At 36.0% G+C, this 15,049-nt stretch overlaps 1 protein-coding gene across 26 annotated transcripts in view; it reads right to left on the reverse strand.

Annotated features, from left to right (window-relative positions):
- AHI1 (Abelson helper integration site 1) overlaps nt 1-15,049 on the reverse strand; it is a 227,087-nt gene that overhangs the window by 189,858 nt on the left and 22,180 nt on the right. For 20 of the 26 annotated variants that reach the window (XR_013416991.1, XR_013416992.1, XR_013416990.1 and 17 more), the window contains 2 exons: nt 7,527-7,580; nt 5,753-6,312 (listed from right to left, as the gene is read on the reverse strand). Coding sequence is in view for 17 of the 26 variants with exons in the window: in XM_078001208.1 (XP_077857334.1) it covers nt 5,753-6,312; nt 7,527-7,580 (614 nt within the window). In the remaining 9 variants the exon portion in view is untranslated. The remainder of the gene's footprint in view (nt 1-5,752; nt 6,313-7,526; nt 7,581-15,049) is intronic. The other 6 variants (XM_078001209.1, XM_078001215.1, XM_078001214.1 and 3 more) reach the window with 1 other exon arrangement.

A 15,049-nucleotide genomic window follows, 5' to 3' on the forward strand; every position in this document is an offset into this window, starting at 1 on the left:
CCCCACACCTCACAGGGTGGAGTACACCCCTGAGAGGAAGCTTCCAAAGCAAGAATCAGACAGGTACACTCGCTGTTCAGAAATATTCTATCTTCTGCAGCCTCTGCTGCTGATACCCAGGCAAACAGGGTCTGGAGTGGACCTCAAGCAATCTCCAACAGACCTACAGCTGAGGGTCCTCACTGTTAGAAGGAAAACTATCAAACAGGAAGGACACCTACACCAAAACCCCATCAGTACATCACCATCATCAAAGACCAGAGGCAGATAAAACCACAAAGATGGGGAAAAAGCAGGGCAGAAAAGCTGGAAATTCAAAAAATAAGAGTGCATCTCCCCCAGCAAAGGAGCGCAGCTCATCGCCAGCAACGGATCAAAGCTGGACGGAGAATGACTTTGACGAGATGAGAGAAGAAGGCTTCAGTCCATCAAATTTCTCAGAGCTAAAGGAGGAATTACGTACCCAGCGCAAAGAAACTAAAAATCTTGAAAAAAAAGTGGAAGAATTAATGGCTAGAGTAATTAATGCAGACAAGGTCATAAACGAAATGAAAGAGATGAAAACCATGACACGAGAAATACGTGACAAATGCACAAGCTTCAGTAACCGACTCGATCAACTGGAAGAAAGAGTATCTGCGATTGAGGATCAAATGAATGAAATGAAGCGAGAAGAGAAACCAAAAGAAAAAAGAAGAAAAAGAAATGAACAAAGCCTGCAAGAAGTATGGGATTATGTAAAAAGACCAAATCTACGTCTGATTGGGGTGCCTGAAAGTGAGGGGGAAAATGGAACCAAGCTGGAAAACACTCTTCAGGACATCATCCAGGAGAACTTCCCCAACCTAGTAGGGCAGGCCAACATTCAAATCCAGGAAATACAGAGAATGCCACAAAGATACTCCTCGAGAAGAGCAACTCCAAGACACATAATTGCCAGATTCACCAAAGTTGAAATGAAGGAAAAAATCTTAAGGGCAGCCAGAGAGAAAGGTCAGGTTACCCACAAAGGGAAGCCCATCAGACTAACAGCAGATCTCTCGGCAGAAACTCTCCAAGCCAGAAGAGAGTGGGGGCCAATATTCAACATTCTTAAAGAAAAGAATTTTAAACCCAGAATTTCATATCCAGCCAAACTAAGTTTCATAAGTGAAGGAGAAATAAAATCCTTTACAGATAAGCAAATGCTTAGAGATTTTGTCACCACTAGGCCTGCCTTACAAGAGACCCTGAAGGAAGCACTCAACATGGAAAGGAACAACCAGTACCAGCCATTGCAAAAACATGCCAAAATGTAAAGACCATCGAGGCTAGGAAGAAACTGCATCAACTAACGAGCAAAATAACCAGTTAATATCATAATGGCAGGATCAAGTTCACACATAACAATCTTAACCTTAAATGTAAATGGACTAAATGCTCCAATTAAAAGACACAGACTGGCAAACTGGATAAAGAGTCAAGACCCATCAGTCTGCTGTATTCAGGAGACCCATCTCACACGCAGAGACATACATAGGCTCAAAATAAAGGGATGGAGGAAGATTTACCAAGCAAATGGAGAACAAAAAAAAGCAGGGGTTGCAATACTAGTCTCTGATAAAACAGACTTTAAACCATCAAAGATCAAAAGAGACAAAGAAGGCCATTACATAATGCTAAAGGGATCAATTCAACAGGAAGAGCTAACTATCCTAAATATATATGCACCCAATACAGCAGCACCCAGATTCATAAAGCAAGTCCTTAGAGACTTACAAAGAGACTTAGACTCCCATACAATAATAATGGGAGACTTCAACACTCCACTGTCAACATTAGACAGATCAACGAGACAGAAAGTTAACAAGGATATCCAGGAATTGAACTCATCTCTGCAGCAAGCAGACCTAATAGACATCTATAGAACTCTCCACCCCAAATCAACAGAATATACATTCTTCTCAGCACCACATCGTACTTACTCCAAAATCGACCACGTAATTGGAAGTAAAGCACTCCTCAGCAAATGTACAAGAACAGAAATTATAACAAACTGTCTCTCAGACCACAGTGCAATCAAACTAGAACTCAGGACTAAGAAACTCAATCAAAACCGCTCAACTACATGGAAACTGAACAACCTGCTCTTGAATGACTACTGGGTACATAACGAAATGAAGGCAGAAATAAAGATGTTCTTTGAAACCAATGAGAACAAAGATACAACATACCAGAATCTCTGGGACACATTTAAAGCAGTGTGTAGAGGGAAATTTATAGCACTAAATGCCCACAAGAGAAAGCAGGAAAGATCTAAAATTGACACTCTAACATCGCAATTAAAAGAACTAGAGAAGCAAGAGCAAACACATTCGAAAGCTAGCAGAAGGCAAGAAATAACTAAGATCAGAGCAGAACTGAAGGAGATAGAGACACAAAAAACTCTCCAAAAAATCAATGAATCCAGGAGTTGGTTTTTTGAAAAGATCAACAAAATTGACAGACCACTAGCAAGACTAATAAAGAAGAAAAGAGAGAGGAATTAAATCGACGCAATTAAAAATGATAAAGGGGATATCACCACCGACCCCACAGAAATACAAACTACCATCAGAGAATACTATAAACACCTCTACGCAAATAAACTGGAAAATCTAGAAGAAATGGATAATTTCCTGGACACTTACACTCTTCCAAGACTAAACCAGGAAGAAGTTGAATCCCTGAATAGACCAATAGCAGGCTCTGAAATTGAGGCAATAATTAATAGCCTACCAACCAAAAAAAGTCCAGGACCAGATGGATTCACAGCTGAATTCTACCAGAGGTACAAGGAGGAGTTGGTACCATTCCTTCTGAAACTATTCCAATCAATAGAAAAAGAGGGAATCCTCCCTAACTCATTTTATGAGGCCAACATCATCCTGATACCAAAGCCTGGCAGAGACACAACAAAAAAAGAGAATTTTAGACCAATATCCCTGATGAACATCGATGCAAAAATCCTCAATAAAATACTGGTAAACCGGATTCAGCAACACATCAAAAAGCTTATCCACCATGATCAAGTGGGCTTCATCCCTGGGATGCAAGGCTGGTTCAACATTCGCAAATCAATGAACATAATCCAGCATATAAACAGAACCAAAGACAAGAACTACATGATTATCTCAATAGATGCAGAAAAGGCTTTTGACAAAATTCAACAGCCCTTCATGCTAAAAACGCTCAATAAATTTGGTATTGATGGAACGTACCTCAAAATAATAAGAGCTATTTATGACAAACCCACAGCCAATATCATACTGAATGGGCAAAAACTGGAAAAATTCCCTTTGAAAACTGGCACAAGACAGGGATGCCCTCTCTCACCACTCCTATTCAACATAGTGTTGGAAGTTCTGGCTAGGGCAATTAGGCAAAAGAAAGAAATCAAGGGTATTCAGTTAGGAAAAGAAGAAGTCAAATTGTCCCTGTTTGCAGACGACATGATTGTATATTTAGAAAACCCCATTGTCTCAGCCCAAAATCTCCTTAAGCTGATAAGCAACTTCAGCAAAGTCTCAGGATACAAAATTAATGTGCAAAAATCACAAGCATTCTTATACACCAGTAACAGACAAACAGAGAGCCAAATCAGGAATGAACTTCCATTCACAATTGCTTCAAAGAGAATAAAATACCTAGGAATCCAACTTACAAGGGATGTCAAGGACCTCTTCAAGGAGAACTACAAACCACTGCTCAGTGAAATAAAAGAGGACACAAACAAATGGAAGAACATACCATGCTCATGGATAGGAAGAATCAATATCGTGAAAATGGCCATACTGCCCAAGGTAATTTATAGATTCAATGCCATCCCCATCAAGCTACCAATGAGTTTCTTCACAGAATTGGAAAAAACTGCTTTAAAGTTCATATGGAACCAAAAAAGAGCCCACATCTCCAAGACAATCCTAAGTCAAAAGAACAAAGCTGGAGGCATCACGCTACCTGACTTCAAACTATACTACAAGGCTACAGTAACCAAAACAGCATGGTACTGGTACCAAAACAGAGATATAGACCAATGGAACAGAACAGAGTCCTCAGAAATAATACCACACATCTACAGCCATCTGATCTTTGACAAACCTGAGAGAAACAAGAAATGGGGAAAGGATTCCCTATTTAATAAATGGTGCTGGGAAAATTGGCTAGCCATAAGTAGAAAGCTGAAACTGGATCCTTTCCTTACTCCTTATACAAAAATTAATTCAAGATGGATTAGAGACTTAAATGTTAGACCTAACACCATAAAAATCCTAGAGGAAAACCTAGGTAGTACCATTCAGGACATAGGCATGGGCAAAGACTTCATGTCTAAAACACCAAAAGCAACGGCAGCAAAAGCCAAAATTGACAAATGGGATCTCATTAAACTAAAGAGCTTCTGCACAGCAAAAGAAACTACCATCAGAGTGAACAGGCAACCTACAGAATGGGAGAAAATTTTTGCAATCTACTCATCTGACAAAGGGCTAATATCCAGAACCTACAAAGAACTCAAACAAATTTACAAGAAAAAAACAAACAACCCCATCGAAAAGTGGGCAAAGGATATGAACAGACATTTCTCAAAAGAAGACATTCATACAGCCAACAGACACATGAAGAAATGCTCATCATCACTGGCCATCAGAGAAATGCAAATCAAAACCACAATGAGATACCATCTCACACCAGTTAGAATGGCGATCATTACAAAGTCAGGAAACAACAGGTGCTGGAGAGGATGTGGAGAAATAGGAACACTTTTACACTGTTGGTGGGATTGTAAACTAGTTCAACCATTATGGAAAACAGTATGGCGATTCCTCAAGGATCTAGAACTAGATGTACCATAAGACCCAGCCATCCCATTACTGGGTATATACCCAAAGGATTATAAATTATGCTGCTATAAAGACACATGCACACGTATGTTTATTGCAGCACTATTCACAATAGCAAAGACTTGGAATCAACCCAAATGTCCATCAGTGACAGATTGGATTAAGAAAATGTGGCACATATACACCATGGAATACTATGCAGCCATAAAAAAGGATGAGTTTGTGTCCTTTGTAGGGACATGGATGCAGCTGGAAACCATCATTCTTAGCAAACTATCACAAGAACAGAAAACCAAACACTGCATGTTCTCACTCATAGGTGGGAACTGAACAATGAGATCACTTGGACTCAGGAAGGGGAACATCACACACCGGGGCCTATCATGGGGAGGGGAAGGGGGGAGGGATTGCATTGGGAGTTATACCTGATGTAAATGACGAGTTGATGGGTGCAGCACACCAACATGGCACAAGTATACATATGTAACAAACCTGCACGTTATGCACATGTACCCTACAACTTAAAGTATAATAATAATAAATAAATTAAAAAAAAAAAAAAAGAAAGCAGATGTAAGTGAGTAGTTCAGGATAGAGACAAGGTTCTGGCTCAGCCTCTTACTAGTTCTGTACTTCAGTTTCCTCATCAGCAAGATAGGAAGAATATTACTTTTCCTCATAAGATTGTCATAAGAAATAAATGAGTTAATTCTCGTAAAGCACCTAGTACATAGTAAGGTGTTAGTAAAAGCTAGGTGTTCTTATCTTAGTGGCAATGTCTCCAAATAAAAGCCTAAGAATTTTCTTTGTTAAACCACAGATAATATTCAAACCCTGATAATAATAGAGTGTTTTTCTAAGAGGATATTTTACATTTATCAATGTAAAAATACCTTGTTTCAGCTTTAGAGAAGGCTGGAACTTTCTTTTTCTTTTTCCTTTTTTCACTGATTGATTTGTCGTCATGGAATAAAGTATCTGAGGGAAAGTAAGTCAACTGTTCTTTCAGTTTTTTTCTTATTTTCTTCTTAATCTCCTTTGCCATTTCTTCAGTTACATGGCGCTGATATGCTTGCATCAGTTCTTCGTCCTCTTCTAAATCATTCTCTTCTCTTCCCTCATTTGCCTTCTCACTTTTCTGATGATCAAGGCCTGGCTGTGGCTTTGTACGCGCTTTCTGGTGTGTAGAATCAACTTCCTTCTCAGGAGTTTCCAGTTTCATATCTTGTGTAGTCAACTGGGACACCGTCTTTACCACCTTTTTATTTGGCTTTCCTTGTTTGTCTTCCTCTACACTAACATCATCATTAGGATTTTCAGTTGCTGACTGTGTGTTCCTCGATTTGTTTTTAGCGACTCTCATGGTCTTCTTCAGGTTGTTAGTGTTAGTAGCGCTTACATCATCACTTGTAGTTTCTTCAATATGGGGAAGATTGCTTCTAACAGTGTCACGCTAGGAAAAGAAGACATGATAACAAAGTTTCAGTTATGCATAGATTAGTTATATAAAGAAAAACCTAATAATTAATGTTTGACAATGTGGAATTATTGGGAGGATTATTTAGTTTTTCAGCTGGACACAGTGATACTATTTTAGAGCATTTGAGTACTCTCATAATTTATGCTTCCAGAATTTGATAAGCAATCTCTGAATGTAACTTCAGATGAAATGAGTTAACTGACATAGGAAAAAAGTACTTAAGGACCTTTAAGAAGTGAATTAATTGCTCAAATCTCAAATGCTATTTTCCTCATACATATTTTTCTCATGATATATACTCTAATATAATTAATAGATACCTGAGAAATTGCTAAAAGAGCCATTGAATTGATATTTCAGGCAACCCAATAGGAAATATACATGGGTCATTTATTTTGCTTCATGATTACACTGCAAAACCAAAAGTCTACAGCTCTAAGATCACCCTACACTAAATCTATCACTAGAATGCTGCTAAATATTACATATTAAGCTAAATCCAGCGCCAGACTAAGCATAATCTTGTACCTCTTTCCCCAATTAAAGTTATTTATAATGAGATATATTTTTAATACAAAAAAATAAATAAGGATAAGAGTCAAGTAATATAAGGAGGAGGAGGGCATAAACTAGATAGACCAAAGGATGACCAATCAAGGAGCTGGGATGAACAGCTCTGCTTCCCATCTCCATTTGTGCTGACTTTCACCCATGGATTAAGCATGGCAGCACAGAGAGAAAGGGCAGTATACTTCAGGTAGGTACAATTCCCACAAACTGCAGAGGCAGACCATGTCAAAAACAACCAACAAGGAACAGAACAGACATTCTCAAATATAAAGATGGCTTGACAACGGAAAATTAACAAACACTAAAGGAAGGTAGCACAATGAAGGAAAGCCACCAAATCAAACACAATAAATAAATGAACACCAAAGGAAAATACATATCATAAATAAGAATTTTAAATAAGTATAATTGATATTAATAAAGGAATGCAAGAGCATACTGGACCAAGAAAACCCAACTGCTGATACCAAAATAAAATTCTGAATAATACAAATAAAAGTTTAACAGATGTGTTGAAAAACAGAATGGACAAAAACCATTGCTGACTGTATGTTCCTCAATTTGTTTTTAGTGATTCTCATGCTTTTCTTCAGGCTGTTAGTGTCAGCAGTACTTACATCATCACTTGTAGTTTCTTTAATATGGTGAGGATTGCTTCTAATAGTGTCAGGCTAAAAAAGAAGACATAATAACAAAGTTTCAGCTCAGCGTAGATTGGTTGTATAAAGAAAAACTCAATAATTTATGTTCAACAATGTGTAATTATTGGAAAGATTATTTAGTTTTTTACATGGACATAGTGATACTATTTTAGAGCACTTGCTAAGTACTCTCATAATTTATGCTTCAGAATTTCATTAATAATCTCTGAATATAAGTTCAGATTAACATTTTGGACTAACACTCTGGATTCATTTAGTCGTGCAGAATGTTACACTGTAATGTATGAATGTTACATGTTAACATTTGGTGCTACAAGATGAATCTAACATCAAAATGAAGAAATGTGCCAGAAATGAATAAACTTAACAATACATACTGGAGTTTGACCTTTGAAACTCCCCATATTTTAAAAGTAGTTAAAAAATATCCAATGTACATAAAAAGGTGATTTTAAAAATGCTGAAAGAACTAGTATCCCAATACATATCTAAAATCTTACCATCTCTAAGACTCTTTTGCTCACCTAAAATATATTTCCAAATTCTATCTGTTCTTTGAGGGCAAATTATGATGCCATAGGCTCCAAAAAAACTTCACCAATCAAATCTAATAAAAATAACATTTCTCTTTAAAAAAAAGTTTATTTTCACATGTTCTGTTTTGGAAGCAATATTTAATTTTAAGTAGTAAAAATAAATAAGGAAGAAAACACACAAAATACACACACACACACACAAAACCCAAAGCTAGCAGAAGACAAGAAATAACCAAGATCAGAGCAGAAATGAAGGATACAGAGACACAAAAAACCCTTCAAAAAATCAATAAGGCTGGGCATGCTGGCTCACGCCTGTAATCCCAGCAGTTTGGGAGGCTGAGGCAGGTGGATCACATGTGGTCAGGAGTTTGAGATCAGCCTGGCCAACATGGTGAAACCCTATCTCTATCAAAAATACAAAAATTAGCCAGGCATGATGGTGCACACCTGTAATCTCAGCTACTTGGGAGGTTGAGATACAAGAATCACTTAAGAGAAGAATCAAAGAGACACAATAAAAAATGATACAGGGGATATCCCTATTGACCCCACAGAAATGCAGACAACCATCAGAGAATACTACAAACACCTCTATGCAAATAAACTAGAAAATCTAGAAGAAATGGATAAATTGCTGGACACATACACCCTCCCAACACTGAACCAGGAAGAAGTTGAATCCCTGAATAGACTAATATACAAGTTCTGAAACTGAGGCAGTAATAAATAGCCTACAAACAACCAAGCAAAAAAAGCCCAGGACCAGATGGATTTACAGCTGAATTCTACCAGAGGTACAAAACGGAACAGGTACCATTTCTACTGAAACTATTTCAAACAATTGAAAAGGAGGGGCTACTTCCTAACTCATTTTATGAGGACAGCATCATCCTGATACCAAAACCTGGCAGAGACACAACAAAGAAAGAAAAAAACGTTAAGGCCAATATCCCTGATGAACATCGATGCAAAAATCCTCAATAAAATACTGGGAACCAAATCCAGCAGCACATCAAAAAACTTATCCACCACCATCAAGTCAGCTTCATCCACGGGATGCAAGGCTGGTTCAACACACGCAAATCAATAAACACAATTCATCACGTGAACAGAACTAAAGACAAAAACCATATGATTATCTGAATAGACACAGGAAAAGGCCTTCGATAAAATTCAACATTGCTTCATGTTAAAAATTCTCAATAAACAAGGTACTTACAGGAACATACTTCAAAATAAGAGCCATTTATGACAAATCCACAGCCATACTGCCCAAAGTAATTTATAGATCCTATGCTATTCTTATTAAACTACCATTGACGTTCTTCACAGAATTAGAAAAAACTACTTTAAAATTCATACGGAAACAAAAAAGAGCCTATATAGCCAAGACAATCCAAAAAAAAAGAACAAAGCTGGAGACATCACACCACCTGACTTCAAACTATACTGGAGTAACCAAAACATCATGGTACAGGTACAAAAACAGACATATAGACCAATGGAACAGAAATAAGACATCAGAAATAAGGCTACACATCAACCATTTCATATTTGACAAACCTGACAAAAACAAGCAATAGGGAAAGGATTCCCTATTTAAAAGTGGTGCTGGGAAAACTGGCTAGCCACATGCAGAACACTGAATCTAGACCCTTGCCTCACACCTTATACAAAAATTAACTCAACATAGATTCAACACTTAAATGTAAAACCCAGAACTATGAAAACCCTAGAAGAAAATCTAGGCAATACGATTCAGGACATAGGCACAGGCAAAGATTTCATAACAAAAAATGTCAACAGCAACTGCAATAAAAGCAAAAATTGACAAATGGGATCTAATAAAAGAGCTTCTGCACAGCAAAAGAAACTATCATCAGAGTGAACAGACAACCTCCAGAATGGGAGAAAATTTTTGTAATCTATCCATTTGACAAAGGTCTAATATCTAGTATCTACAAGGAACTTAAACAAATTTATAACAAAAAACCAAACAACCGCATAAAAAAGTGGGCAAAGGACATGAATACACACTTCTCAAAAGAAGACATTCATGTGGCCAATAAACATGATAAAAAGGTCAACATCATTGATGGTTAGAGAAATACAAATCAAAACCACAATGAGATACCATCTCACACCAGTCAGAATGGCAATTATTAAAAAGTCAAGAAACAACAGACACCGGTGAAGCTATGGAAAAATAGGAATGCTTTTACACTGTTGGTGGTGTTAGTTCAACCATTGTGGAAGACACTGTGGCGATTCCTCAAAGACCTAGAACCAGAATTACTATTGGATCCAGCAATCCCATTACTAGACATATACCCAAAGGAATATAAATCATTCTATTATAAAGATACACACGTGCATATGTTCACCAAAGCACTATTCACAATAGCAAAGACATGGAATCAACCCAAATGTCCATCGATGATAGACTGGATAAAGAAAATGTGGTACATACACACCAAGGAATACTAATCAGTCATAAAAAGGAAAGAGATCATGAAGGGACATGGATAAAAGGCAGGAACAGAAAACGAAACACTGCATGTTATCACTTCTAAGTGGGAGCTGAACAGTGAGAACATATGGACACAGGGAGAGGAAAACAAACACTGGGGCCTGTCAGGGAATCTGGGGGAGGGAGGGCATCAGGATAAAAAGCTAATGCATGTGTGGCTTAATACCTAGGTGACAGTTTGATCGGTTTGTTACCTATGTAACAAACTTGCAAGTCCTATACATGTATCCCAGAATATAAAATAACATTTTAAAAAATTGCTATTTTTTTCAGAATGTTCTTTTTCTATGACTTCATTCATATCTCAATAACCTTGAATTTCCATTATGTTAAAATGGGGCATATGCAAATTTTTATTTCTACTTTTTCAGTGAGTACCAATAATGTAGCACCAATATATACAAATTGTGAGTATACTCCTGAAGGAAATAATTAGAAAAAGAGCTAATCAAGAATTAGAAAGAGAAGAAAGATTTAGTCTCAAGGAAAAAATTTTAAAATTGAAACTCCAGGCAAGCTAATAGGAAAAGGCTGTTTTTTGTTTATTTGCTACTGATCTGTCAGCCTTTGCACTAATAACATTAATTTTATGACTTTATATTATTGTCTTTTTCTTTAGTTCTGTTTTTTAAATACTGCAGCGAATGAAGTTCCCAGAGTATTTTCAGTAGCATCTCTACCTTTCATAGCATTATACTGACATTTTCATTACTTTTTAAATAGCCTGTTTTTGTGGTTTTGATTTCCTTTTCCTCTCTAACAGCTTTATGGGATAAATTCCCAAGCAGTTTGTAAATCATAAACTTTTGTTAACTTCTAGTCATACTGTACCATTGTTTAAAAAAAAAAAGTCTCCTTTGTTTCAACAGTTTCATGGATCAAATTATATTTGAATTTTGAAACATCCCAAATACATTTGTTCACTCATGTTTCTATTATATCTTTGCCCATCTTTTACCTCTTTAAACAATTCGGGTTTTTTTGCTTTGGTTTGTGTGCTATTAAAATCAGCTTTATTAAGATATAGCTTACATCAATAAAATTCACCAATTTTAATTGTATAATTAAATGAATTTTGGCAAATGCATACAGTCATGTGACCACCATCATAATCATGACATTGAACATTTCCATCATTCCACATATCCTGTTACAGAGTCAACGCCTTCCCTCCATGCTCTGTCCCTACTCAGCCACTGATCTGGTATCACAATAGCTTTGCCTTGTCTAGACTTTCACATAAATGAAATTATACCATCTATAGCCTTTTGTGTCTAGTTTCCTTCATTCAGCACAAAGCTTTTAGGATTCATCCATGTTGCTGTATTTATAGCAGTTTATTCCATTTTTGTGGAGTAGTATTCCATTGTACAGTTATATGCCACATTTTGTTTCTTCATACACCAATTAATAGATGTGAATTATTTCCAGTTTTGTGCTAGCATTAGATATGTTTTCACTTCTTTTGGGTAAATATCCAGAAGTGGAACTGCTGTGCTACAAGATAAGTAGATATTTAACTTATTAAACAATTGCCAAACAGCTTCTCACACTGGCTGTACTATTTTGCATTTTTATCAGCAATTTCTAAGAGTTCCAGTTACTTATCATCCTTGCCTGCACTTAATACTGTCAATTTTTGTTTTGTAGCTGTTGTATGAGGTGTGCAACAGTACCTCAGTATTGTTTTAAACTTCATTTTCCTAATTACTATGACAGCAAGACTCTTCACATGTGCCTATTTGCTGTCTATAGCTCTTCTTCAGTTAAGTGTCCAAATCTTTTGCCCTTTTTTGTTAGGCCGTTTGTTTTCATATCAGTGAGCTGTAGGAGCTCTTAAAATATTCTAGATACAACATTTTATCAGAGAGTGCTTTAAAAATATTTTATCCAAACCTACAGCTATAAAACATTTTCATTTCCATAGCAATGCTTTCAATTTTCACAAAGTCCAATTTAGCCCTTTTTTCTTTTATGGTTCGTATTTTCGTATCCTGAGAAATCTTTGCTTAACCCAAGGTTACAATTATCCTATGTTTCTCTTATAAGTTATACAGTTTTAGCTCGTATATATGTCTTTGATCTACTTCCAGTTAATTTTTAAACATGACATGGTCCCAAGTTTATTATATACGAATATCTGATTGTTCCAGGATCATTTGTTGAAAAGATTATCCTTTCCTTTAGTGAATTACCTTGGCAACTTTGTCAAGAGTCAATTGAACATAAATATTTGAATCTATTTCTATATTCTATCCTGCTCTACTGATTTATATGCCTACCTTTATGACAATTCCAGATTGTCTTCATCACTATTGCTTTATAATGAGTTTTGAATCAGAAAGTGTAATTCCAACTTTGTTCTTCTTTTTCAAAATTGTTTTGGCTATTCTAGGTCTGTTGTTTACATTTCCCAATAAATTTCTGATTTTTTGACTACTTGTTCTATTAATTTCTGAGACAGGATACTGACAGATCTAACTGTAATTGCTAATTTGTCTATTTCTCATTTAGATTTTCAAGAAAAAAAAGTCTCCTGGCATATTGATTAGGATTGAATTAAATCAATAGATAACTTGTCAGAGAATGGACATTTGACAATGTTGATTCTTCTGATCCATGAACACGAATATCTATTTATTTAGGTCTTTACTGTCAACACTCTGAGGGGTTCAGTGTACAACTCTTGAACATTTTTGATAAATTTATCCCTGAATGCTACACATTTTTTTTGCTATTATAAATTATTTTAAACTTTAATGTCAAGTGATTCATTACTGTTATAGAAATACAATTGGTTTTTACACATTGACCATATATTCTGCTAACCTCCCTAATACAGATGGTGCCTGAATCATAATGGTTCTATTTATGATGGTTCGACATATGAGTTTTTTGACTTTATGATGGTGCATAAACATGCATTCAGTAGAAACCATACTTCCAAGTATCTATACAATTATTCTGTTATTCACTTTTAGTACAGTATTTAATAAATTATGTGAGTTATTCAACACTTTATTACAAAATAGGCTTGGTATTAACTTTGCACAACTGTAGGCTAATGTAAATGTTCTGAGCACACTTAAGGTAGGCTAGGTCAAGTTATGGGGTTTAGTTGGTTAGGTGTATTGAATACATTTTCAACTTACAATACTTTCAGTTTACAAAGGACATAATCCCATCATAAGAACCATCTGTAACTCTAGTAGCACTTTTTTGTAAATTTTTTGAGTTATTAACATAGACAATTACGTAATCGGAGAATATACAGTTTACTTTTTCCTTTACAATCTGTATGCCTTTAAAAATTGCATTACTGCATTTGTCAGGGTCTCCAATACAATTGTGAATACACACAGTAACTGACACATGCTCAAGCTTACAGCAAAAGCATTCAGTTTTGTGCCATTAAGCATGATGCTAGCTGCAGATTTTTTAGATGCCCTTTATTAGGTTGAGGAAGTTAGTCTTTTTTTTTTTTTTTTAGACTAGTCAAATGCAGTACTGAGAGTATGAGTAGAACAAGGAGTTCAATCTATAACTGACTGTCAACAATCCATTGAGATAACTCATTACCTTAGACAAGTCCCATCTACTGTTGGTTTAAGAATGAGTAATAAATGTTGTCAAGTCTTTTTTCTCCATTTATTGAGATGATCACATAGTTTTCTAATTACATTGGACGTTTTTTCTAACACTGAACTGACAGTATATTCCTGACATAAACTCCACTCAGACATGGGGTATTATCCTTTTTATAAGATTGATTTTCTAATATTTTGCTGAAGATGTTTGCCATCTATATTTAAAAGCGATTTTGGTCTGTATTTTTCTTGAAATCTTTGTCTGGTTTTGGCAGCCGTGTAATTATTGCCCACAAAAATGTGGACAAGGATCCCCTCTTATTTTATAGTCTGGAAGAGTCTGTATAGAACTGGCATTATTTTTTCATCAAATGTTTGGGAAAAGTTACTGATGAAGCCACCTGGGAGTAGTTTCCTTTGACAAAGGATTTTTAACTACCGATTCTGTTTCTTTAAAAAGATATATAATGTTCAAGTTATCTATTTCTTTTTGAGTGAGCTTCAGTAGTTTGTGCCCTTCATGTAATTTATACATTTCATCTAAACTGCTAAATTTATTATCATAAAGTTACTCATAATACTCTTATTATTCTTTTAAGGTCTGTAGCATCTAAAGTGAATACCCTCTTACAATTCTGATATTAGCCATTTGCATCTTCTTTCCTTGTTTCCTGATCAGCCTGGTTACAGGTAGTACAGAAAACAGTTAACTCATGAGCCTGGGTTGCTAAAAAGCTGCAAATCCCAAGAAGGGCCTATTTTTAGGACCAGTCCTTGAAATGTTGTGCTTGATAAGAGTGTTTCTAAATGCCTGAAGCCTTG

Source organism: Macaca mulatta, chromosome 4 (genome assembly GCF_049350105.2).
Source record: "Macaca mulatta isolate MMU2019108-1 chromosome 4, T2T-MMU8v2.0, whole genome shotgun sequence".
Classification (NCBI taxonomy): Eukaryota; Metazoa; Chordata; class Mammalia; order Primates; family Cercopithecidae; genus Macaca; species Macaca mulatta.